The sequence below is a fragment of the Hippocampus guttulatus genome, chromosome 13 (assembly GCF_054856545.1).
Source record: "Hippocampus guttulatus isolate MCC_2025c chromosome 13, RoL_Hgut_1.0, whole genome shotgun sequence".
Taxonomy (NCBI): Eukaryota; Metazoa; Chordata; class Actinopteri; order Syngnathiformes; family Syngnathidae; genus Hippocampus; species Hippocampus guttulatus.
The window spans coordinates 13,808,030-13,835,053 of NC_141273.1; the positions used below are offsets into that span (position 1 = coordinate 13,808,030).

The window sequence follows — 27,024 nt, forward strand, 5'->3', positions numbered from 1 at the left end:
AAAATGAGGGCTGAGAAGAAGCGGATGTCTGTTCTGCCCTTTGTTTTACGAAAATCCGCTCGCTTAAATGCCAACATGAGCGGTTGTGTAAATCTGACTATTGTCAGCGCCTCACGAGCCACACACCTCCTCAGACGCACATCACAAGAAACAGCCGTTTCCCCCAATGTGACTTTTTGTCATTTCTTGGAAATTATTATTTTAAGAATTGACGAGAAGGAACATTATCATCATTGATCGTCATTTATGTCCAAAAGACTCCCATTTTTAATGGTGTTTACGGATGACATCAGGCTGGATAAATTGTTGAAAAGACTTATCGTTATCCCACAAGACACAAGATGAGAACATTGTGACACACAACTGACGATTTTTGCCGTTAGCTTCTTGGCCCGGTGTCGTGTTTAGTCGTTTTCCATGGAAACTTGAAACTTTAGTGTCGATGTGGCTCTCAAGTGGCTACACCGACTTTGATAAATGATGTCGAGGGTCTGGCTGGGAGACGACGGAGATAAAGTAATAGAATTTGGTGTTCATGCTCAGGGTGGTGCGTTGTTTTTCCTGCGTTGGCTGAAACAAACTTCCATTTTTTTCCTAGAAAGCGATTATGACTGAACACACATGTGGACATCAGCTGGTGTAAGCAGTCACCCCACTTGACTTTTTTCCATCGTCTTTGTGCGATCCACTCAGGCGTCCAAAAAGGTGTGACATTGTCTCATTGCTCCATGACGATGAAAAGGGGACCGCTCATCGAAACGTGCAAATTGAAAGACAAGGCAGCCACTCTTCAATCTTCAAATCTATCATCACTCCCCTGGGTGCTGTTTGATTGTTGTTGACACGCAGGAGGGAGGGGGTGGGGGTTCTATTTGGTGAGCGAGGAAAATAAAGAAAACCAAATACTGTACAAGGCACTGCACTTCCCTCTGATGGACAAGCACGGTTATTGCAAGCGTGGTGTGTGCATATATATATATATATTTTTTGAAGTTCCAAAATGGTAGTTACATAAAGGAAATACGCAAACTGTTTCTAAGAAAAGTATTGTTACATGAAGATGAAATTGCTGTTGTACCAGTAGTTGGTCCAAAAAAAAGTAAATTTTATCTTATAAGAACATTATTAAAAATAAAACCTTAAAAATGAATATTTATTGCATGAAATATTTTAATATTTTTAGGTTAAACGTTCTCGTTTTTGGAATATATTTCAGGGGGTTTTCCAATTCAAATTTTTAGAAGCCAAGTCAATTTTTTTAAAGAAAATTCATGAAATGTGTTAAGTATCATGAATTAACCAAAAGAATTCTGCAAAAAGTGACGCGTTAAATAAAAATTACTTTTATTCTTTTAAAATAAATGCATTTTTTTTACAGTCAGAAAAAAAGCAAACAACTGTCGCTCCTGACACGAGAACGGCAAACAAAAAAACAAACAAAAATATATATATGAAGCAAACTCCTTCATTTTCCATTAAAGACTTTTCGGACGACAACAGAAAGCTGCAAAAGTAGTGTTGAGTAAAAGAACATATGTATTTCCGTGAGTTTAGGATATTTTCATCTTAACGTGATGACAGTCATCAAATTAAGAACACGCACGCACGCACACACACGCGCACGCACACGCACAAAACATATTTACCCCTCAGAGCAGAGAGAAAAAGACTGTACAATTCTATAAAAGCTGTGTTTTTACATTAGTTACAAAACAAAAAATAATACTTCATTTTGCTTGCATAATTGATTGTGGGCCTTTGCTGGTGTGTTCTCATACAATTCATAATCAGAAGAGGAATAATACTGTGGCGTGAGAGACACATAGAGGTAATCTGAGGATCACTTAAACGTCCGTTGTGTGAGAGCGTTTGTATTACAAAAAAAAAGCAGATATTAATATTTCATAATTTTGCTTGATATTAAAAGCGGTCTAGCCCCCTGCCATAATGCTTCATGCTGTTTTAAGAGTAACAATTGCCCAAATTCAATGTGATGGTGTTCAAGTGCTGACAGAGAAAATGGTGGGTTTTAGGACCCGGGGGAGAGGCTAGGGGAAGCCATTTGAGCATTTACTCCCTATCCTACTAGTACACCAAATTGTCCATAATCTAGTTTGCTCTTTGTCCTTTTTAGACAATTCAGTGCACTAGTGGAGTGACTAAAGAGTTCTAGCAGAATGACTGTGTCTAACTAGTGTTTTTTTCCCACGACTGTATTACATTATTGTGCACTAGGAGAGCAACTATGTGTTACTAAAGTGAGGCAAAACGATGCACTAGGTTACTTTGTGCTACTAGAACTGCTAGTCCGTCCTAGTTTTAAACTAGTCTGTCCTTATTCTACTAGTAGACTTATTTTTCTTGCTAATGTGCTCAAAGACGTGTCACAAACTAGTTTCCTCAACCTGGCTAGCAGCGCCAAAATCCAACTTGTAGCCTTGCTTGACGAGTAAAAGTAGTTGTCCTACTAATATGAGAAGGATTTTGATAACGGCTTGTGTCAAACTAGTAACCTCCTGGACTGTACCAGTAGCACCAAAATGTCGACTAGTAGCTTTGTCTCATGAGTACCATGTAGTTATGCTACTAGTACACCCTCATTGCGTGCCGGTCGACTGCCCTTGATGTCCAACACATTACTGCAGAGACCCTTTAGCGCACTGGTAAGAAATAGAATAAATAATCACACTTCTTATGCCACACACTTGTAACCTCCTGGATCCGACTCATAGCACCAAAGTGCCCACTGGTTGTTGCCTCACTACTAAGAAGTACTTGTTCCACTAGGATGCCAGAGTTGTACTCGTAGCGTGCAGAAATTTCATACAGTGGTGGAAAAAAATATTACGAGTAAGACACAGTTATTCTACAAGTGTGCTGAACTGGCTCGCTACATCTGGATATAAAGGACATTGAATAAATATTAGACTGTGTATTAATTTGATATCCATCCTAAGGTCCATGTACTAGTACGCTCTTTGTCCTCTTTAGTGGGACGATTACTGCAAAACCGCACACTACTAGCGCCATCAAATTCAACAAGTTAGCATGTTGTGTACTTCACTAGTGGGAACCAAGAGCGTGATAGTCCATGGAGCGTGAAGTCGCCAGCGAGCGGGTGGCCCCGATGGCGTGACGCGTGGTCAGACCCACCCGCTGGTCAGCTTGTAGAACATGTCGTCATCTAGGGTCTCGTTCTGGTCCTTGGCCCGCGTGGACAGGAAGATGTAACCACCAATGAACTCATGGACCACCTTACAGTCCACCTCAGCACAGATGAATGACAGGCTGGGCTCGTCCGCAAACTCGACGGTCACCTGCAGGGGGCGCAAAAAAACAAAACGAATGTGGACAAGATGACAGACACAAAGTCACATTGAGGCAACATGCAAGTTATGTTAACATCTCTGTCGAAAATCAATGTGTATGCAACTGAGCAGCCAGTCTAGACACCGTAACTCGGTTTTAAAACCATAATCCTTTCTTTTCATCCCTCATTTTGTTTTACAAGATGATATTGAGCCCTGTGATTTGCTGGCAACCAGTTCAGGGTGTGCCCCCGCCTACTGTCCAAAGACAGCCGGGATAAACTCCACCCATAGCCCTATTTTGAAGCACTAACTTGGACTCTCGACCCGGCCTGGAAGCCCTAATGCGAAACCTTACTTCAAGACTGCAGTGAAATTCAACCACCTGCCACAAACCAGACTTTCTAGGACTAAAGTGAAATCCTTATTTGTGCTTAAAACCCTAATTGAAACATTAACACTGGGATTGAAACACAAATCCTGGGTTGAAGCCTTTGAAACCTAACTTGAAAGCGGAACCAATTCAACTTTGGCTCCAAATCATTAGTTGAAACCCTAACCTGTAGGTATCAAACTCATTTTTGTCACGGGCTTGATTTTGGTTACAGGTTCCCTTAGAGGGCCGTTTTTTTTTCTCCTCACCATCTTGATCTCCCAGTTGACATTCCACTGCTTCATGTTGCTAAAGCGCCAGGTCTTGATGGCGTCTCCGGTGCCGGCATCCATGCGGATCAGACGGTTGTAGGTGATGCCGATCAGTTCGTCGCGCTTCCCGCCCTGGAACCTGACGGCAGCCGTGTGTTAGCAAAACCCTCCCTAACCACTGTATTTTAAAAATAAATAATACAATTCTTTGTAATGATTCGGGAGTAGGAAATGAGTGATTGATACCCAACAAAGTCACTGAGTTGGGAAACGAAAGCTTTGAAAAGTTTTATAAATACAATAAAATAATTTAAAAACCACATTTTCTTTACTTGGGTTATGCCTTTTTGTTAGTTGATCTGAAATCTGAGTTAGGGTAGACCACGCAAAGAAATAAATTTAAAAAAGGATTTGAGAAGAGGGCAAAAACTTTTTCACGACACTAAAAGTCTCGTCTGGGCTAATCGTACTTGGCCAGGAAGTGAGTGATTCCAAACTCGGGCAGCGACTGCCACGCCTGGATGAAACGCATCTTGGCCTCGATTAGACTCATTTGGGCCACGTTCTGGTGGGCTTCGAGGATGCGGGCCGAGATCTGAAACACACACACACACACACACACACACACACACACACACACACACACACACACACACACAGTAAACACCTGACTTGTTTGATGACTAATCGACAAGATCCACACAGAGAGAAATCAGGCTGGGCAAAGTTGCTGAAGGAAAATCCAACCCGTGCAACACTGCATGCATGAACCGTTCACCCGTGACGACACCGTGTTTGGACACCACCTTCCCAGGTCACTCTTGCGTCATTCCATGTCAACATTAGGATTTCCCAAAAAAGTGTTTAGGGTGCAGATTCGGGTTTTAAGACAGGGTTAGGGTTTCGAACCTAGGTTACAATTTAGAGTTATGGTTTGAAGACTGGGTTATGGTCATAAACCGGGATAGGGTCTCAAACCCTGCGTTTAAGGCCGGGACAAATTTCTTCATCCAAACTACCTCCACTCCCCGTTGCGTTGAAAGCAAGTGTCGCCGTCTGTCAACTAAAATCCCGCTTTCACCCAGTTCCGTGTAAAAGGCACAAATGTCAGTTCGGATTTGGCTGGTTTTCGCAGGTTCTCCGTGTGAAAGAGTCTTCTGTGCTTTGTTTTGTTATACGATTTTTTTTTAGCTGGAGCTTAAATCGAGAAGACGACGCTTCCTGCCTCCTTTGTGCGCACGGATGAGAACGGGCTACTTGGAGCCGGTCCGGAGTGGAAAGCTGAGATCCAGATGCTGATGAGCTTTACATCCCTCAGGCATTAAGCGGTCGGATAAAAGCCCAATCGATGTGGACGGACGACAACAGCGTGTGGAATTAATCAATGCGGCGGATGATCTCGTGCATTAAAAATGTGTCCGGTGGTCCTTGAACACAGCGATGAGTTGCGTGTTAAACGGGTTAGATGCTACATCTGGCACGCTCGCCGCTATTTGACACTAAGATGTGGTTACATGAGAGGAGGCTACTAGCTACAAGTGGTCAGTTTCTCAAAACATGCACCCAGTGGACACTCGGGATGAACTTACCAAATCCCTGATTAAGCCTTGCTGGAGAAGGAGGAGAGAAGGGGTGAGAAACGGAGGAGAAAGAATCAAACCGATTGGAAGCAGGAAGTCAAGTTATGTGGGTAGGAAAGAAAAGAACAGTTGTGGCGATTTAGAGAGAGGTCTGCTTCGTCCACATTTACGGTCATCGCGGAATTGTTCACATCTTGGCCAAATGAATGAACGAATGATCAAAACGTGTTGGGGATACATTCCTTCAAACATTTCAGACACTCCCCTTTCTTTAATTGTTTCAATTTCTACATTTTCGTTATTAATTCCAATAATTGCACAGAATTGACAAAAGAAAGAAAAATTGGATGCAAATAAACTTCTGTATGATTTTTTTGGGTTGCAGTTTTACAGCTCAAACTGAACAACAACAAAAAATAATTTAAATATATGTACGGGGGAAAAAAAGTAGAGATATTTTTGAAAAAGGCATAAAAAAATAAATACCTAAGTACACGTAAAACCGTTTCTGATTAAAATGTGCTGTTGACGAAATTTTTAGGACACTCACATACTGTCCTTACTCCCCCCCAAATTAGATTTGGTACAAAACAGAAAGTTGGTGGATTTAAGATGATTAATTTATGACATATGTAACATACATTTTGCATGTCGACCCCCATGTTGGACAAAGCTAAATTGCTATTATTTCTGTTATTATTTCATTCATATTGATCAATATTTAGCATCATACTATAAGCATTTTCACAGTGCATTATAAATCTTAATTCCAATCAGGAAAATTATATGGACCACAGCACACAAAAATTGCTCAAATGGATCATTTTTTCACATTTTGATGCTGCAAATCCTTATAGAACCACAAGAGGGCAATGTAGAATAATCATCACACAGAATGTCTGCCAGCCATTTGTTTTTCGAACCACACACACCCAGGAAGTTGATTGTTATGGTAGTGTTGTTTGCTCTTCTCCGAACATGTGTGCGCTTTGGACGGGGAATTCTTGCGTGCGTATCCACTGGGACTTTCTGCTCACAGGAAGTCCTCTTTGAAGAGGAATCGGGGTGGGGGTGGGGGGCTTTTAGGAGGCGAGGGGGAATCAAAGCTGACATTGCTTTTCGCAAGCAGTTTTTGCTCACAGGACTCCCATTTCCAGGTGCTTTGATGACCACAACCGTATTAGCTGTGCTGTTTGCTAAAAAGGGAATCACGTGAGTCATGGGACTTTACTGTCATCCATGTTTTTTTTTCTTTCTTTTACTCAAACCACATGGAGTGCCTCGGCTGTGGAGACCACGTCATCCCACTCCAAACACATTGATGGCAGTCGTGTACTCAGCTGTTCCCAGTGTGCACACAAGCAGCTGAGGCTTACATGCAAATCCACAATTCATTATGGCTTACACGTGACATGAGACCCAAGTAAAAATATTGAGATTTTACATGGATCTGTACTCGCGTATTTATTTCTCTGGCAATTTTTATTTGGACATTTGAAAATAAATACGTGTACTTTCTAGTCTTCCTTTGTCAAAATAAGCTCCGTACTTTTTCTGAACCGTGGCAAATGACGGCAACGTAAAAAAGGGGGACCCTTAAGTCTTTCTCATGCGGTGGTCTAGCATCGTATCGGTTTCTCAGTAGGAGAGGAGGGGAGAGCATTCCAGAGAAAGACAAGGCCGATGCCAGGAGGCGCCCATCTGGGAAGCATCAGACGCCACTCTGTCCCGACCCACTCCCCCAGCAGAGTCATCAACAAGTCAAGCTCCCACTAAACACTCACACAGCCACAACGCTAACCGTCTGGTGTCTCACTGAGCGCACGCTGCTTACTTGTCGACACTCACTGGTTACGGCAATGTACCGTTCCTGCTTGTTTTTTTTGGTATTTTTTTTAAACGTCATCTCTCTTCGGCTATCTGTCTCCACTCGACGTACTGTCCAACAGTGACGTCTTCACACACGGTGACGACTCACCTGCTTGTTCTTGTACTTCTTCAGGTAGCGCGGTGACACCAGGCACTCGGGGTTGATGTCGGTGGTGATGGGCTCGATGAATTGCGGGTCGGGGTTCATGTGCTGCATCTTGAGGAAGGAAAGGATGTTCTGCACCTCCAGGTTGTAGGAGCTGTCCGCCATGGTCTTTCCCTTGGATGCCAAGCGGCAGGCGGCCATCCAGTGGGCATACTGCTTCTCCTACAAATGAAGTACCACAATTGCAATATTGAACCCAAATGCAAATGCTCAAAAATCATTTCAGACGGTGACGACGACGGGCTCACCGTGTCGCATCGCAGCCAGATCTCGTTCATGCCGTCGGCTACGGGGATGAGCAGCTTGATGTTGAATTTCTGACCTGATATATTCACATCTGGGGTCACCTCGCACCCTACAGCGACAGCGCAGTGTTCGAATGGTCGATGGAGTACATATAGTCACACACGCGCGTGAAAAGGGCAATTTAGTTTTTTGTTTTTTTTCCCATGCATGAGCACCTCTGAGGTTCATCTGGTGAGCGGGCATCCCGTGTGCCTCCTCTTTGCTCTTGTAACAGGAAATTGTGATGTCTTTGAATGTGCACCAGTACTGCTTGTAGCCCTTCAGCGTCAGCTTCTTGGGTCTGGAAAGCACATCGTACATAGCAGTTGATGTAGTAAGTTGGAGAATCATTGCAGCGAGTAAAGAGGAGGAATGAAAGCCAAGGTCAGATGTAATAGCGTCAAAGAGGAAATGCATTTTCTAATCAACTCCAATCATTTTATGAGCATTTCAAGATACACCAGCCTGTCAGTAAAGGCACAAAGCCAAAAGACTGAGTAATTATGCTTTCAAAGATGCTTACTCTTGAACTTCAAAGCTAAACAAAAAGGCCTTTGGCAAACAACCCGACGTGGATCTGAAACAGGCCTTCGTGTTCGCAGACTAGTTATTTAAGGCCATTTCCTGCTTCCTGCTTTTTGAATGAATACGCCGTCCGACCCCCACGCTTGATAGTGTTTTCTGAATGAGCAAGCCGTCTTGTGGTATCAGCCGGCGGCGGACTTACTTGAAGACTTTGACGTAGTCTGCTAGCTCAGGAATAGATGTGATGTCACCCTGTGAGGAAAAGGGGGAAGAAGAAGAAGAAGAAGAAAAAAAAAGATAAATCCATACATCAATGTTAGCCGAAGCTGAGAAAATCCTAACAATTAAGATGAAGCTCAAGTGAGCATAAAGCGGTTTCATTTGGTTTCAACGTCCATGATGGAACAGCTGACATAGAGTGCAACTGGTTAAACAAGTGTTGCCATTGGAAAAGACGATTAATCAGTTGCAGGCTCAAAATGGCGTCATTAAACCTAACTGAATTATTTATGGGTTTTGGGGGCGCCATTGGGTAGCATCTTGGTGCCAAAGAACTGTTGAATGAGTTGAGCAGCTTCATTTTGACAAAAGTAGTCATTTGACACCTCCTTGCGGTATCAATGAGCAATTACAGTAAAAATAAAAAAAATATTAAAAAACATGGTTGAGGTCAATAAGTTTTTTTGCGATTTGCAGCAAGTCTCCATCCCTCGAGGTGGTGACTAATCGAGCTTCACTCGATCGGGTAAAATGTAATGATAACTATCTTTGCCGTCAGTCATCCCCTTCTAAGGTCAGCGGTTTAATTTGACTTTTGATGCATGTCTTTTCCCCAGAAAATATTTGTGGACTTTCAAACTATTGCACTTTTCGGGGGGATTGTCATTTAGTGCCGCGTTTCCCTACCAGGGCGTTGGACGTCTTGCCTCCCTCCAGCGTGATCTCCAGATCGGAAAGGGCAGCGTCCACCTCGTCCACTTCCTTCTCGCTGTTGTTCATGTGGTTGTCCGACGACATGATGGACAGCTTGTTGATGTGGTACTGGCGGGCGAGAGGGAGGGCGGTAAAAACGCCTTGCACTCCATGACTGGAAATCAGTTGAATTTGTTCATCGCTGTTGGCACACTCGCGACACAAATCACTTGTATCATGAAATCAACTTAAAATCGAAATGTTGTCATTCATTTGCTCTACTGGAGTGCCAAAAGCCATGAAAACGCCTTTTTTGAAGACTGAAAATGTTTTATATATATAAAGTGAGGATAAAAGCGGTTTGGAAAATGAATGAATGAATATAATTTCTAATTTCTAGTTCTAATGCCGATCCTCTTCTGTTATTTGAAGGAACAGCTGTCGACCCGCGAAACAAACACAGACACATTCTCATCGTTCAGGTTAGCCAATGTGGGACAAAGGGCGCAAACGTGACTCATCACTCCTCTGCGGCTGCCTTTTAAACATTTGCAAGGCCTGGCGAGGTTGTTTCCTGTTAGCTGCAAAGTTCAAAACGATGCCCGAGTCTATTTTCTAACACCTGATTATCTCATCTGAATGTGCCGCCAACAGTGGCCGTCCACATACTGAATGTGGGAATTGCGGGATCTTTATTTAGACTCTAGTATCCACCTTCCCCGCTCGTGAAACCTCAGCCAACTCCGTGAGCTCATGCAACCCTTGATGAAAAATAGTCTCGAACAGCGGGGAGCGTCCAAACACCCAAGTTGGATTAGCATCTCTCCCAAGTGAGGAGTAATGGGAAACCAGTTAATTATAACCGCGCAGATGAAACTCATGAGCGACAACACTGGCCTGCCGGGTACTGCTTGGTCCGAAGGGGGGGGCAAAACGCGGCATCCTGTGGCTTGAAGATGCTCTATAATTAACCCCGAGGGTGAAGACAGGGTGGTGTCCTAAAGATCCTGGCACCCCTACACCCCCCAGAAAAATATTGTTCACTACAGTCATCAAACCGTTACTTCCCAGTGCCCCAATTTCTATTTTTTTCCATTTATAACATAAATGTCGCTTGCTTGTTTCTTTATGAGCGAGCTTCAGGTCTACCGCCACTCCGAACGTCGTGCCATCGTCATCGTGCCCATTTCAGCTGCTGACAAAGCATCAAAAGTCAGGTCAACTTTACCTGCAGCGCAGCAAACATCATCATTTCCTCCTCCGTGCACTCGATTTCCTCCAGCAGGATGGCCCACTTGGACTGCTCGTAGAGCTGGTTCACCCTTATGGCGTCGTACTGGGGACCCAAAAGTTGTTTAATGAAGTCAAACGCCCCTGATGTCACACTTTGTATTCCAACTCAAATTGTATTTTTCTTCACCGGCATCGATTCCAAAAGATGTACTGCCACCAAGGATTATGTCACACAAGACTGTCACTTTAACAAGCATTCAAGGACAAACTTAATGAGTCATGTTCAGCGTTTATTGTTTTTACATCTTAATATTAACAGGGCTGAACTTATTTTGATCTATGATTGGTTTAAAATAAAATATCACTAGAGCACCATGGAACTTTCCGTAAAACTTACCACAGTATTGGAAAGCCTTCAGTATACGGTAAATTACAAACAGAATTATCATGAAGATGCTAATAAAAATAGAAGGAAGAAAAAGGGTGACACTAACCCAAGAGCCTAACATGGACGTTTGCATGACAGTTCCAGACCTCGGCAATATGATAAATCACGTAAATATCATTTGAATATATCAAAATGCCCGACAGTTGCTCGTGTTAACGGCGTTGTGGCTTATCGCTAGCATCCCGTTTCTTTCCACCCCATTTACGTGTCCGTTAGAGGTTTTCAAAGGGTGATTGAAATGGAGTTTTAATATACACCGATGAACTCTTTGTACTTTGATGACATTTTTGGAACGTGAAACTGCATATTCAATTGTTTGTTTCATGAAAACACTTTGACAGTGGACGTTAATATTTACAGTATTCACATTGAGAATTAATTTGATTGATTTATTTTAAATGTGACCGAGTCAGAGTTTGACAAACATCCTGGAACGGATTGTGCTGTCTTCAGAGTTTCCACTGTCATGGAAATGCTTGAACACAGTTCAACCTGATCGCAATATTCCGAACAAGCTGTGCTGACTGTGTTTTATGGATAATTACCTTCGGGTTGAGGTCAAAGAAACTGTGGTATTTAAACCTGAGTAGCAACACCTCGTTCTCCTTGACGTCCTGTTCCATCAGAGACCTTGACGAGTCCAACCAACTGGACATACAGAGTGGCATTTGTCGGAAAAAAAAAAAACAGCAAAATATCGTGCACCAAACAAATAGGTTGGTTCCCTCACCCCTGGTTGATCTTGGCCTTGTCCAGTAGAGACTGCGGCTTGTAGAGCTTGACTAGGATGTCCGGGGAGGCGATGGGTTGGCTGACGGCGAGGATGCCGGGGTTGCCCTCCGATAGGGGGCTGTCGCCAAACCAGGCTGACGTGGGGGACAGCGGGCTGCCGTCTCGTGAGTCATAGGTGGGCGTCATGGTTTTGCTGTACAAGCCCGGGCTGGAGTAGATGCTTCCTGAAAGTCATCCGTTCAGGGGCTCGCGTTAGAAACGTGGCCAAACAAACCAACTAACAGTGGAGCACAAAAGCTCAATAAAATTGTTCAACTGGTGACTCAAACATGAGATAACCTCACTGTGGGATAGACAGGGGGAAAAAAGTGCTGGCCAACAAACTCTCCTTATGACATCATATGACATTTACCATGAAGAAATGTCAACATATTGGTTGATGAATAAGCAAAGTGCAGTGAATGAAATTATTTTTGGGCTTTCTTTGCCAAAATGTTCACCACCTTTGAGGTATATGCTATGTTCCACAAGATGACTACATATTTGTCAACACAATTAGATTTATGACACTATTTATTGCCTTTCAGTGTGCATCCATACGTTTAAATGTGGTTAAACTCTGGAATGTAGAGTCCACCGCACATCATGAATGGTTATCGTTTAACGTAACTGTATGGCTCATCCAATATCATTGAAATCCCGTGACATACATGGACTATCCGGATAGTTGGAGTCACTCCTACCTGAATGTTTGTTTGTTTTTTTGATATAGTTTCTGGCAGTTTTCAGTGTACTGGTAGCCATTTTGAAAGTAAGATGGTCCTTGAAAGTTTTTAATGACAAGCACTTCTTTCCCCTCGCAAATTATTATCATGGTCATTAATAGTCATACCAAATTCCATGCTTGCATCATCGCCTGAATGATTGCGCCCCAAAACATGTTTAGGTGCTCCACGACACAGTTAAGTGCACGTTGACAAATGCGGAACGTGAACAGTCTCACACTTATTAGCAGCCCAGCCATGTACCAGCTCCACATTTTGCACATAAAGTGGCTTCAACAATGGTGTCCTGGTGGGATTGAAGTGGATAAGCATGCACACGATGCACGAGATGATCAGGGTTTACCCAATTTAAGGGGGTGCACACAAAAGATTGAGACCTCCCCCAACACACACACACACGCACACACCAGCGCAAAAATAAGCTAAGACAACTATTGGCTTATCTGGTATCGCCATTGCACTGAATCATCTTCTCTCGGTAAGACTCAGAGGATATATTTTAAATAACGTCCGTTTTGGAAAGGCGGATTCAGGCATTTGCTGGCTTTCGTCTGTAAGAGGGAAATCATGCTGGAAAATTGCCAGATTACCTTTATGTGTGGACCCCCTTTGTGAGTAGAGTAGGGCAGGAGTGCACTCCACACAGAGCACGACATCGCACAACTCGGCACAGGGAGAAAGCGGAAAGCTTTCCGTGTATGTGAGCCCAAGTGCCGCAATATTGAACAATTAAGTATGTGAATCGGATCCTGTTGTTGCCATCAAATTTTGTTTCCCCTCCTTTGCTGCCCCCCCCCCCTTCTGTCCCGTCAACAAACAACACTGTACTGAATCCCTTCTGCAATCAGGAAGTGGGCTTGCTTTGGGTATGAAACGGAGGTCATGAGAACATGGTGCAAGGTTGGGGTGTGTGGGGGCGCACATCCTCAGCAGAGAAGGGTGTTATTCAGGCACTGCTTGGTGGATTTTCTTTAATGCCCGAGTTCAGCGGGTCAGGAAGAGAGCTATCAGTCGCTCCCATCAGCGTCTCGAGAGAAATCCCAAAATGTACAAGGGGGGAAAAGCCGGTTCAAAAACACAACTCCTCCATCCTGTTTACAAACTCGATGATACGCGAGTCAAAGTCGTTTCGAATGCTTACATGCATCAACTCCCGAAAACTCCCACACAGGGGATTTGTAGATAGACCACCAAAGGCTGTTGAGACTGAGATGTAAACTTTCTCACTCCTTAAAATGGTGGAATTTCCTCTAAAAACGGATTTTACAGTGAAGAGCTCACAAAGCAAGCTACTATATATAAAAGCGAGGCATAAACTGTACGATTTGGCCTGAATTTTGTTTGCCGAGTCTTGGAAAACTGGAGGAATTTGGTCAGTGGTCAGGCAGACTTTTGAGAATTTGGCAAATCTAAGACACATGAGTGGCATTTATTCCATCTTTCCATGCCAAATTATTTATTTGAATTCAGCAGATTTAGATTGCTGTACTTGTCGACAGTGATGGCACGACACAAAATCTGAAATTTTCGGGCAATCGGAGCAGTGGGAGCTCCGATTGCCACAGAATTTTAAATCGTTTCAAAGATTGGTGCATATTTTAGTAAATTGACCTATTGACCAATAATTTGACCTTGAAATTGGCCTTGTGGATCACATGACCTGAACAATTTTTTTTCCCATGAAATTTAATCTCTCAAATGTTCTCTCAAACATATAAAATTTCAGAGATTCAATTTTATGTATTTTTTTTTGTGAAGCAGCAATAAGGAGTCAACATATACATACCTCAAGTATTCATTGACTAGTCATTGCAGATCTGAGTTGATGGATAGTTTGGCTCATTCCTGCCAAACCAAAAATTTTACCTTTTGCAAGTCTTGTTTATGCAATTAGCATTTCGAAGACGGACGGTGAAAATGTCTTCTTTTTCTTGATTTGAATGGATAGTTGGCAATGTATTGAAATGCGTGCCAACAACACTTAAAGGACTTTTGTTCAACGACCGCGTATGCTCAGTTTTAGGGAGGCCAAAGCTCCCATAACGTCACCCTCTGGGTCAGCTGACTTTCGCTCAGAAAAGTCAGACTACCAGGACGACTGCGAGCCCTGCAAAGGTTATGGATGTCATGTGATCACCACACGGCAGCCGTGGTAGGGGCAAGGGATGAAGGAGAAGGAAGGGGTCGGTGAGGAAGCAGTGCTGCAGAAACAGCAGAGGACAGAGGGGAAAGCTTACCTTTGACAGGTCCGATGTGTATTATCTCAGAGGCTAGAATGAGGACAGAAAGGCAGGGAAAAGAGAGGACAGCGGAGGAAATGTCACTGGGAATATTAAGGAGGGAAGGAAACAGAAGCGAAAGAAAAAAAAAAAGGTATGAGGAGATAATGGTCATTTTCCGAGGGGAGAGCGATAATGGCAAGTTAGCCTCTGGGTTGAGGCATGGAAGGCCCGCCCATTCCGAGACACTCATTCAAGTGTCAAAACAGGCGAGGCGTTGTTGTGACAGTGCCAAGTGTCCCAACATGCTGACCCATGTTCAACACAATGGACTGGCATGTCAGCCTTGGCCCGGGAGACACTCGCTCAAGTTTTAAAATGGACTCATTCTATGTTCTTTAAAGTTCCTGGCACGAGACATTTTCTAATTTCAAAGATAGAGGGTGAAGTCGTCAGTCTCCAAGTGGAAATAATCGGTCAAATAGCCTCAGGGCTATCCACAGATGTTATTTGTGGCTCCTGCCATCCAGTGCAGGTCGCTTTAGTTTTTGTTTCAACATCATTTTCAAATGCGGGTACGAAACCAAAATTCTCTTTAAAATAAAGTTAATAATAGGTGGGGAAAAACAAACCTCTGGACATGACTGATTATTTTCAGCAAAATGGAGCACCACCGCTTCGCAGCGACCAACGGAGGCACTGTTGATTCACTCAAAAATGCGTTTGCCATCCCAAGAGGCAGGGGCGGTTCTGGATTAATTTCACTGAGGGGGCCGGGCTGGGGCCAGGGGTTTTGATGGGGGGGCACATTCAACCCAGGGCTAAAAAGACAGATTCGAAATCTTATTTGACTTTTTATTTCTTCAGACTTTGAAATTGTAGTCATAACATTACAGTGATGAGAAAAAAACAGTATTAGGAGGGCTAAAATGTCTGCAAGCGTAACAATACGCCGTGTCCATCTGTTGAGAATATTCAAACCAGGGGATGATATGGTACCAGCCTGCCGGGGACAAAAATTGCAAATACACTGAAGCTAGATGTTTTACATGCATATAATTATCCAAATTTAAAAAGGCAATGTCTTATATATTGATCCTGTTAAATAAAAATAAAAAGAGACTAAAAAAGTTACACACACACACACGCACACTCACACACACATACACACACAAACACGCACGCACACACACGCACACACACGCAAATGGCACTCGTGTCGTGGTAATTTCCTTCTCTGCGGACTGCTTCTCATTTTCCCGCTCATTTTTAAGTGGCGCAGCGCACTAAAGGGTCCGACTAGAATGTTAAATCACGCACTTTGGTTCCACCTTTCGCGTCGGCGACTCGGCACGACTGCGTAATTTGCGCTCGGAGGGGGGGGCCACAGGGGGGGCCAGAATCAGTGCTACAGGGGCACTGGCCCCCGTTGGCCGCCCCCCCCAGAACCGCCACTGCCAAGAGGTCAGCTAAGGGAAGTCGAGTTACATCCACACTCTGCTATTTCTCCCGAGCCGTCGAGAATCTGACTTAACATAAATAAAGAAATAAACAGTGGCGCATGCTGAGCACGGTCATAAATTTCCATTGAAAATTCAGAGGATTCTTGTGGAAATGATCTTTCAAGCCAGTTATATTTGAGCAATATTCACGCATAACTCCTCGTGGGGCAGTGCTGACATTGTTCAAAAGACGCTGGCATGAAAACAGAGGTTCAAAATGGTTTGCCGTTGGAAACCATCTGAATGCAAAAATGAAATCGTGGGTTCTTTTTCTTCCTCCTAATGAATGACAGATGAAGGAATTGAAGGAAAAATGTCCATCCCAGCTGTGCGCAATACTATGCTCAGTACATTAAGTGTGCAACAAGAGTAAGTAACCACGTCGGCTTTGGAAGTGATTGCATCGTTTCCTCCCTCATTGTGATTTCAATCAGGAGACTCGGCCAGGCCCTCACACACGGGACGGAATAACGCAGAGCAATTTCGGCTAGCTATAGCATGTGATCTGATGGGGGATGGCGGAACAGATTGTGCACATTCTTGTCGATAAGTGAACCCTTGGCACCATCAAACAGAAATCATATATCTGCCCATCGAAAGGAAGACACCCAGGAGGAAATGTAATGATGTGGGTTTTAGGGGGTTGCCGCTGCCCTCCATTAAAACAAACAAAAATAATAATAGTGTGTTTTTGACATGTTAATTGCACGATCTTTTTCTGTGTGCTTAGGTTTAACAGTGAAAGTGGTGTTGACCCTTGTCCGGCGCCCACTTGGGTCGTAACTCAGCACTGGCTAGGCTAAAGTGGGGTGGTGGTGGTGTGCAGCACAGTCGGCGGGTTAAAATGGCAGCGTAACCAACTATGTGTGGAATCTCAACCATCCGTCATCCTCCCCGCCAAGGAAGCCAGGGCAGGAGAGGCCACGCAAGGGCTCGTATATTTGGATCGACGCACCTTTGGTGGCTGTCGGACCAAAACTCAAAATGGAGGCCCGGTGGGAACCACGTTTGAGTTGATGATAAAATATCCGCAGTGACTGACCTGATCCGGGGGTTAACAACGGACCCTCTAACTCCAGATCATCCTCCTCAGCTTCCTCCAACTTTTTCTTCTTCTTTTTGGGATCACGCGGCTTGCGCAGTAGAGATAACTCCTCTGGGTGACGGATATCTGCGGAGATACAGGATGAACAATCAACAGACGGTTCATTGTTTGAACCTAAAGGGAAAAGTCAGGGTTTAAAAAGCCAACCTTAAGAATTACATTTTTTTAAAAAAAATGTGCGTGGAAAAACGACTATGGAGAGAGACAGCAAAAGGGACACGGGAGAAGGTAAGAAATTCAGAGACAGCTGCAGCACATGAGGACTGGAAAAATGGCAAATCCCTTTTCTCAAGGCCCCCACAAATCTTTGCTTGGAGTGTAATCCCCAAGTGAGACAGGCCAGACAACCTCAACCATCCCACCCCCACTTTCAACAACCATTTCTCAAACTCATGCACACACGCAAAAGTGCTATTGGGTTGCTGCCGAACCGTAGAACTTTAAACACATCTTGTTGTGTGTGTGTGTGAGTTCAAGTGTGCACGTGTGCTCAAAGAGCTCTCAATTTGATATAATGACTAAAACAGAGCAGTTCCTTTCCACTCTGTACCCCCTTCTTCGTTTCTCGGAGGCCACGGAAGCATCAGCCCGCATAGGCAGACATGTCACAAGATGGTAGAGGCTTGGGGGGGGGGGGGGGGGGCAGCAAGATGGTTCTAAATGTGTCAGCAGGGCCAGAGAGCTGATGTCAAGTCATGCAAGTATTAAAATAAGTTTACCACTCGACAATAAACTGCTCCCCCTTTGAAGATGCCCAACAGACAATGAATGTCCTTCTGTGATCAAATCCACCATGATAACCATCCGCCATGGCGCTTTTGGCATTCCCACCAAACAGTCAATTTCACCCGATGGTTTGAAATGCACATTTCAAAAGGTGTCATTTTCAGTGAAACTTTTGGAGGTTCCACTCTTGGTTTCGTGGAAGTGGGATGACGGATGGCGGCGTGTGATTGAAGAGTCTGTTTAGGGAAGCGTGAGCAGAGGGAGAACATGGTAGCAAGAAAGCTCCTTGTTTGCTTTGTGTAACTAAAGCAAAAGCATTCCAAAGTATTAAAAACTACCAGATGGGAGTTCGCTCACTCTCTCTCCTCCTCTGGCTTCACTGTAGCGTTCAAGCACAATCCCTGTGCCCTTATACAGCCATGTGAGGTGCAGGCGTGCTGCAGAGCATCAGACCCACTGAGCAAGTCTGTGTGTGTGTGTGTGTTTTGAGAGACACGTGGCATTTTAACTTACGACTGAGAGATGATGGGGGGTGAAGTAATTGCAATACCCTTTTTGGAATTTGCAACAAACCAAATAATGAAGACCAAGTATAGTACATAATACAAACATTTTCAGGAAGGAAAAATAACAGCTCAAAATTCATACAAAATCCTGGATTTTTCCATATTATTGCTCGTGACCTCAGCCGAGTGGACTTTTAAAACGTCTTTCTTTGTCTTTTTTTGTGATGCCACTGACGAGTGCAACTTGCTTAAAATAAAAAGTAATAAAAGCTTAATTTGTGGGACAGAACATTCTATTTGATATTTTCAGTTGTTTTTTTTTTAAATCAACAGCAGTCAACTTATTTTTACACTTGCAATACAGTTTAGATGGTTAAAATGACACCTTCAAAATGTGGATGTTATTAACTTTGACGTTCAGTCGTACAACTAATCTCGTTCTCAACATTTTATGAATGGCTGTTGTGTTTCTTTCTCAAAAGCAAATCTGACACAAAGTCTCCATTTGCTGCAACTTCACTAACTTTAGTGAGGGGGTGGGGGGGACTGCCCTGAGGATTTTTCTTTCTGGGAATATTCAGACAAACAAAAAATACAAGCAGAAGCAGAATTTACCTGGCAGAGAAACAATAGAGACGCACATGACTCACTGCTCCCCGCGAGTATTTTTTTCTAATTTATTGCTGATGGACCCAGTCGGCGTATGTTGAATTATAGGTTCATAATATTTTACTAGCTGACGGGAAAAACGTTACCGACACATGCCACATACTTGCGGCCTAGAGTGTTGACGCTTACACACGCACGCACACACACAAAAAAAGGATCCATTAGCGGAATTGACACCTCCAGAAGAGTCAATCTTCCATCCTGCAGACTTGTGGCGGTGAGCAGGCTTACAGCCAGAGCTGAGGGCTTGACTTAGTTCCAGTCATGAAAAAAAAAAAACAAACATAAAAAGCTGTGCTGGAGACGTGCACTCCCTGGAACACATGATTCACTGCTTGACTACGGCCAATTGCGACACCATCACATTCTAAATTTACGGAGCAAAAACGCAATCGCAGCCCCCCCCCCCACCCCCCAAAAAGACCCTAAATGGACTAAAATGAGGGCCGATTGTGTCTGCTGATATTTCCCTCACGCACCTTCGATGCAAAGAGAGTGACTCACGAACCTTCCTGGCTCGGAGGATCAATAACACTGGAATCAATGAAGATGAGACTAATAAACTGCTGGATGGAGAAATTCCAGTCGGTGTCTGTGAGGGGTAAACTCTTGATTCCGCTCGGTAGCGATCATAATCGTATATCACAATTCAACTGCTGACATTACAGCCACTAGTGTAAGCCAAGAGTTTGTTTTATGAACCGACCTTTATTAATCGCCTAGTTTTGAAATCAGTGCAACTCAAAAAAAAAAAAGTCCTGGCACAGATTGTGAGGTTCCACACTTGAAGAGCTTTGCTATTTTCTACAGTGCGTGCCCGTCTTTGCGCAAATACTAGCTAAAGTCGTTCATATGCCGCTAAAGTGGAGCAACCTGATACTTGTTTACATTAAGTGGTGGTACTCAGCTGGGTAATAGAATTTTTTTTTTGCTGCACCTTTGGACTTGCAGCTCCGGTCATGCGTTAGTCACTTACACGAGGAGGTAAACAATGGCGCTGTGTGTCGGGGTTTATAACACGGGAAAAGGTGACTTGAAGTCAACTCTGGGATGTCTAGACAAGATGAGCCCATGTCTGACTGCGCAAATGGGCGAGGAGGCGATTCTAATTAGTGGCAGATGGGTGGTTTTGGTGGAAAACAAAACAATGTAGTGGAACTGCATCATAAAAGGTTGCAGCCCACGCGTTTTAACTGGCACGGTTACATTAAAGTTGCAAGAGTTTGGAGTGAAACGGCCACACATATTGTCATCGCCAATTCCTTAACTCATTCACTCCCAAAGGCGTTTTTAAACGTCTTTTCAGACTTGGTCCAGAATTGGGTGGTACTGAATGAGTTTTAAAAAGGCTGCAAAAGTCCCTGTGCGTTATCACCTCATGACTTGACGTCCAAGTGCCGAATGGAAAAAAGGTCAAGATGGGGGCGAAACCGTGCGATTTTTTACAGTACGTATTAAAAGCGCAACATTCTCATCAAAGCCCGATATCCGTGTCGGACTGCCCAGGAACATGGGAGAAGTTGTTACGATGGGAGTGTTCTTTGGACTTCCGATACTACTTGTGAATGGGAGTCTACGTATAAAGGAGTTTTGAGTGGTGATAACGTAGCTGGAAGGGGAAATTACAGTTTGTTTGCATCATAGGAAGAGATTCGTGCCAATTTTGAAGTCAATAGAACACGTCAAGGATTCATCTCAACAAAAACAAGTTGACAAGCTCCTTCTAATAAAAAGTTAATAGAAATGAGGACTAGACCATGACTTTCTGCCAGAATGTTGAATATTTTTGACATCCACTCTGACTAAGGGCACATTCGTCTCTGCGTTTTTCAACCAAACTATCAAGTACCGCCTCGGTATGCACCAAGATTGCCAAAGACAAGTTGTGCAAATTTTTGAGCTGCAATAATAGATATATTACAAACGCATTCCGCACCGGGCTAGCTACAAGCCTGTTTCGCTACCATTCGTTGCCTTCCAAAAAACAATGTCTCTGTGTCGCTACACTCCATCAAAATGTGTCATTTGCTCTTCGGCTATCATAGCGTCGAGGAGCTTTTTGATTTCGTGAATAAAATAGTTCATTCTTGAAAATTTCAGACAGGGCCGGTAAAAAACAGGAACACCGTCACATGATCCTGCCAGCTTGCTGAATGCCATCCTTTAAAATGACGCAACAGGTGTGCCCTGTGTAAAATTGACGATCATAGTGAAGTACAAAGTCGTGCGTGAAGGGCTAGAGAAATCAACTCTGAACTCATCAGGAATTTCAGCTCCTTGAACACCGTCAGGTGTCCTGTGTCGCTGTCACAACTTAATTTTAGCAAAGGCTCTCGTCTCCGACCGCATCTCCATCAGGTTGCATTTTTCGCCGCGGCAACATGGGCCTGATCCGTCCGTCCTCGCGGTTGCATCATCTTACAGTGCAAGTGTTTTATTACAATGCAAAAAGAAGAAACAAGTGTGAAAAGTACAAGTAAAGGAGAAATTCACTCGCTTGTTACCGGGAGGGAGGGGGGGGGTGTATAGGCCTAAAAGGTTTTCAGTAGTACCCTGATAAGGGTGTGAAGTGTCACACCTGACATTGAATTGACTTCTCTTGTCCTGCCGTGTCGAAAGCAGCATGTTTGTCCACGAGAACCTATCCAGACATCCAACCGCGTGACATCATCCGCCCTCTCAACTCCCCTGTCTTTGGGAATAATCCTAGTGAGCGGGCGTTTGATATTGCATGATTTCCACTTGCTGTGTTCCAAGCCAAAAATGATAATGTCTGTTTACCAAATAGAAGACAAGACAAAATGGAGCCCGGCTTCCAAGAACATGAGTCGAGAGAAAACAGTGCGCTACCGGTTGGCAGAGCATGTTGGGTAAACATGAGTGGGGAGGAATTGGGGGAACAACGCGTGAGATTCCGTAATATTGAGGCGGGGGAAATAAATGATACTGATCCACTTACTGAAGGTCTTGCAGATGTCAGAGACGGCTTTGAAGACGCGGTCGGAGAAGTTGACTTTGACCTTCATGTGCTTCATGTTGGGTAGCTGTAGGCGCAGGAGCTTGTGCTGCGGTGTGAAGAGCAGCCGGGCGTCGGCCTGGATGCCGTACTTGTCCAGCGTCCAGTGGGTCTTCAACAGCCACGTCTTCTTCTTCTCCCACCACAGCGCGTGGTCCGACCAGTCCTTCTTCACGTCTGTTGGCGGGAATGCAACGTTAGCATGAAAACGTACAAAACCACTGGAGGAGCCGTGAAAGCTCGTCACCTCTGCCGACTTACCATCCTCTTTATTTTGAAACGCTTTACTGGATGCTAATGCAATGAAACCTGATTTTTATATGGTTCGAGTTCAGCTCTTTCAACGTATGCAGAATTTCATTTTTATTTTGTGCCTTTAGGCTCCATCGTGGCCATTTTTAGTCCATTCAAGTCCTCTGGCTACAATGTGGCTAAAGTAGGTTTCACAATTATAGTTTAATTTTTTTTCCTACCAAATTATATCATTTGTCAATTTTTGCACGAGAAAACAAAGATGTCGTTTTCAAAGTTTCCAGAAGAGCCCTTTAATCACTAAATGCATCGCAATGAGCAAATGAATGACACAATTATAATTTTATGAAGTGGGGCTACCGTCTGCTGACCAGGGAGAAGAATGACATTTTAATTTCTGTTAATTCCCAAAAGAATTGGGATTGACCGGCATCACACAATGGAGTATGTTAGACTTTGGAGGTTCCAATGTCATTCCTTTCATGCGGTTTAATGCATACATCAATGACACTGCAGGCATTGGTCCAAAGTGTCAACCAAATGTCCCTTCTGGGTAGAAGATCATATGTGGGGCGGGGGGGGGGGGGGGTCTTCCAAAGAGTTATTTGTTCCGTCAAAGTGTGACGGAGGAGACCGGCGAATGTGTGAAAGCTAGCGCTTGCGTAGCCCGGAGGGGATATCAGCGTCATACCTTGCGCTATGTTGCAACGTCACGCTGTGATCGCCGGAAAACAGGGACAACCAACCCAAAAGCCAGAGTTGCTTTCAGGCTGCTGCCCGACGGCCACTCGACGTGATGACAAGGTTGCCCTGCTCTTCATTGTGTACCATGTGTGGAGAGTGACGACTTTTGGCGATTTGGAGGAAATTCAAAGCAGCTGTTTTGGCTGCTCAAGGTTCCGTTTCCAACATCAACTCGACTCTCCGCTATTGCATTGAGAACTGATTGAACTCCTTGAAAAACACAAATTCTTGAAAGGATAGCTTAATAATTATAATTTCCAGATTCCCTCAGCATCATTCAGTAAGTGGTGCCTTATTGCCTAGTCTTTAGACACTGTCAGCCCATACGCAGTCTCCCCGCGGCTTTTTCCCTTTGCTCGCTGAGTCACCGTTCGGATGCAGACGTCCGTTTATTATATCATCCTTTTATCAGTTTAGCTGACATACTATATTGAGACAGTGCATGTGTCTTTAAGGCTCTGAACGGAGATGTGTCGTTAAAGCAAAAAATAATGCACCAAACCGAAAGGGGGGTGGCGGGGTGAAGCAAAAAGACCATTTAAGGCAACGAAATGGTACCAGATGTCAAATGTAATCCTAACGATTGCAATCGTGAATGTTTTGCATGTCATAGTCGCTCAAATAAATGACTTAATTGGTCCGATCACAGTCTCTCCACAGAACTGAATACCATTCAAGGTTCAACACATGAGCCAAATGTGACACCGAATGTCACATCGGCATGACTGCAGCATGAGGACAAAATGGAAAGCTCTCATTGACTGTGTGTGTTGTTGTTTTTTTTCCGCCATAAATAGCAATGACTGACTCATTGCTTCTGTCCCCTTCGAAAAAGGAAAATATTACGCTGATCGTGAAAGTGACTGAATGCCATGGAAACCTAAACCCTTGAAAGGGGCGTCCGTATGAACTGTTGACGCCCTCCTGCCGATGCCATCTAAAAAGGGCTGAATGAAATGGATTGGGGGGGGGGGGGTAAAGCAACAGATTGGCTGTTTAGAATCAGGAAACAAGACCGCTGTGATGCCAGGCGAAGCGAACCGGGTCAAGGAAGAGATTACAAAGGTGATTAGGACGGCGAAGAAAATGCAACAGGCGACTGACTGGCCACAAGCCTCTCGATGCAGATTGTCATGATGCTGGGGCCCAACCGGGGGAGTGATGCGAGGGGGCGATTGTTTGTGAAGCAGTTGCTTCCACACTGTTTACGCTGCAAACACTTGGTCGCGGAGTGAAAACATTCCAAAGCTTTCTTTGAGAGGGGACATTGTGTGCATTACTGGCGGCATGGGGTCTGGGTGTCATCACCGCTTCCTGATGCCTCAGCTGTGCACCATTGCTTTGTTGCTACCATAATCTGCTTTCACAGATCTCCCGCAAAATTTGGGTATCCAAGCCGCAACAGATCTACGAAGATGTCGGATATGAACTTTAACAGTAGGAAGAGGACAGGAAGATTTGGTCCGGTTCTCAGGATGGGTTGGGACTGGATGGAACCGGTAAAATTGTGACAGAAGATCTCAGAAGACTGAAAGGCTTTCTTCCGTTTCAGGCTAAGTTAATATTTTACACAGAGACACTGACCAATTACTGCGTCAGAGCCGTAATAGCAGACAGGAAGTTTTTGTCGAGTGGGCACGGACTGTCGAAGGCCAGAAGGAACGCACAGAGGGAAACTGAAGCCTACTTCACACGTAGACCTTGCACAATTGCTGTTTTAAAGTCCTAACAGTGGCTCTAGTTAGACGGGAGGGCTTCTCCGGTGGGCTGGGACTTTCGGGACAAAGAAGGAACACATTGAAGGCAACTGAAGCCTGTTCCCGACACACAGATTTGTAAAAACGTCCCAGTGGAAAATCCGGCATTGATCCACATAAAATTTCAGACAAAATCCAGCACACTGGGACATCTTCGTACCACAATTCTATGTTGCGGTTCTGTATTAACGGCAATCACATGGATAAAAGGTGGAAAAATTGATGGCTTCACAACAGGCTTCTCCATACTTCAGCAGCTAGCCAAAAAAAAAAAAAAAAAAAAAAAAAAAAGACAAGACAGGGGGTTGGTTGGGAACTGAAAATAGTCCAATGTATTTTCAAAAGAGTTTTCTCTATAACAAGCATATAATTTCTGGTGTCTGACAGCAACGTTAGCACTTATCCGTTCACTCTTCGCCGCAGACCAAATTCTATAGAGATCCGGAAATCTAAGCCCTCATATATGCAGGCTACCTAAACCACGGCGCTGATGGTTGGGAGCCATGAATGCACATTATGCCCCTTCCACGCTGTCTGTAGACAGGAGAACGGAGAAGAAGTCGACCGAGGAATTTTTCACCATCTGAGGTTGCATCAGAGCCATAACAGAGGCTGGAGACTGTCTCCTGCGTGTTCCAGCATCCACCCGGACCCCAAAGGGACAAATCCTTCTCATCTGCGAGGCTCACTTTTCCTGCCCCGTTTTGTCAAACGTTTAACAATTTTCTACCCGCCAGACAACATCCAATCATTTGATTTTCGGGATGCGGTAATGTTCGCGGTATGAAACCGCAAACATTGCGGGCATAGACCACGTCGCTGGACTATGCTGTGGTAATTCCGTGATGTCTCTGTGTGAAAGATGGTTCAGTAACCCTCAAGTGTATTTTTATAGCCCTTAATCACAAGCGTCCTAAAGGGCTTCACACACCCGCAGTTGACAAATGTGAGCGACATCCGCTGCTCTGAAGCCCTGAAAAGGGCAGAGAAAAATCACAACATTCTTGTCGTTCCACATTAGTCTTCATACATTTCATGTGATACATTGTCGCCTTCTGCCCATGTCATGTTGAAAGCGCCAGGCGCCGATGCTGACGTCATCTGATTATCTGATTGTGCAATAATTGTGCTCATATCCCGCTGAGAGTGATCCCCCGCTATTTGCAAGGAATGGAGACCAAGCCCTGCTATCGCGTTCTCATAAGCTTATTCCGTACTTTAACTCATTCACTCCCAAAGACGTTATTAAATGTCTTTTCAGACTGGGTCTAGAATTGGGTGGTACTGAATGAGTTTTAATTGGCTTCAGATGCGACACTATGGCTGCAAAAGTGTAGTTTTGTCTGAAATGAAGATCCTCAACTCACTTCAGCACAAAAATGTCAACAGATCGCGCCAAAGCAAAACCGTTAGAGCCTGAGCATAAGAACAGCGATAAGGTGTGTTTTTCAGCAAATAACTGAGGATCGGTTTTAAAACAAAGCAACTGAGAATTAGAGGATACGGAACGGCGAAGATATGGGTGTTGACCGTAAATATTTTGGTTGTACTATTACAGCTCCAACGTGGCAATGTTGGAAACTGCGGCTCACTCTAGTCGACAAGGATTTTCCTACCGATTCACAATGCAGCGTCGGAGTGAAAGCTTCACTTGGCTCCGACCACTTTGCAGACACTTGTGTTAAGGAGGTTTCAGTTCAATTCCCCAACAGGACAAGCACCTCGTTGTCGAGGCATGGTGGGGGTTCCGGGATGCGTTCTTTTTGCAACAAGGCGGTAACTTAATCCCCACGCAAGGGAACAGGGAGCGCCAATGGCCCATCCAAGTTAAAAATACATCCTGCCAAACCTGACGTAATGCGCCCGGAGGAGAAGCGGGAGGGGGCTGGTTGAGGGGGCTAAGTAATTGGGTGCACCAAACGTGGACCGGCGAGCCCCTCGTTGGAGTGATGGGTTTGTGCCTTGAAAGACACGGGCAGGGGAAGCAAAAAGCAAAGTCGCTGTTTTTTTATGACCTCAACAGGACGGGAAAGATGAGCC

At 44.3% G+C, this 27,024-nt stretch overlaps 1 protein-coding gene across 4 annotated transcripts in view; it reads right to left on the bottom strand.

Moving 5' to 3' along the window:
- Positions 1-1,320: 1,320 nt before the first annotated feature.
- The window catches only part of fermt2 (FERM domain containing kindlin 2), a 36,607-nt gene continuing 10,903 nt past the window's right edge, over positions 1,321-27,024 (bottom strand). For 2 of the 4 annotated variants that reach the window (XM_086127274.1, XM_086127277.1), the window contains 15 exons: positions 22,175-22,408; positions 17,252-17,380; positions 14,726-14,758; positions 11,702-11,927; positions 11,517-11,619; positions 10,519-10,626; positions 9,285-9,419; positions 8,581-8,630; positions 8,030-8,154; positions 7,817-7,923; positions 7,512-7,730; positions 5,543-5,563; positions 4,424-4,548; positions 3,951-4,092; positions 1,321-3,317 (listed from right to left, as the gene is read on the bottom strand). In XM_086127274.1, coding sequence (XP_085983400.1) covers positions 3,144-3,317; positions 3,951-4,092; positions 4,424-4,548; positions 5,543-5,563; positions 7,512-7,730; positions 7,817-7,923; positions 8,030-8,154; positions 8,581-8,630; positions 9,285-9,419; positions 10,519-10,626; positions 11,517-11,619; positions 11,702-11,927; positions 14,726-14,758; positions 17,252-17,380; positions 22,175-22,408 — 1,931 coding nt within the window. In that variant the 3' untranslated portion in view covers positions 1,321-3,143. The remainder of the gene's footprint in view (positions 3,318-3,950; positions 4,093-4,423; positions 4,549-5,542; positions 5,564-7,511; positions 7,731-7,816; positions 7,924-8,029; positions 8,155-8,580; positions 8,631-9,284; positions 9,420-10,518; positions 10,627-11,516; positions 11,620-11,701; positions 11,928-14,725; positions 14,759-17,251; positions 17,381-22,174; positions 22,409-27,024) is intronic. The other 2 variants (XM_086127275.1, XM_086127276.1) reach the window with 2 other exon arrangements.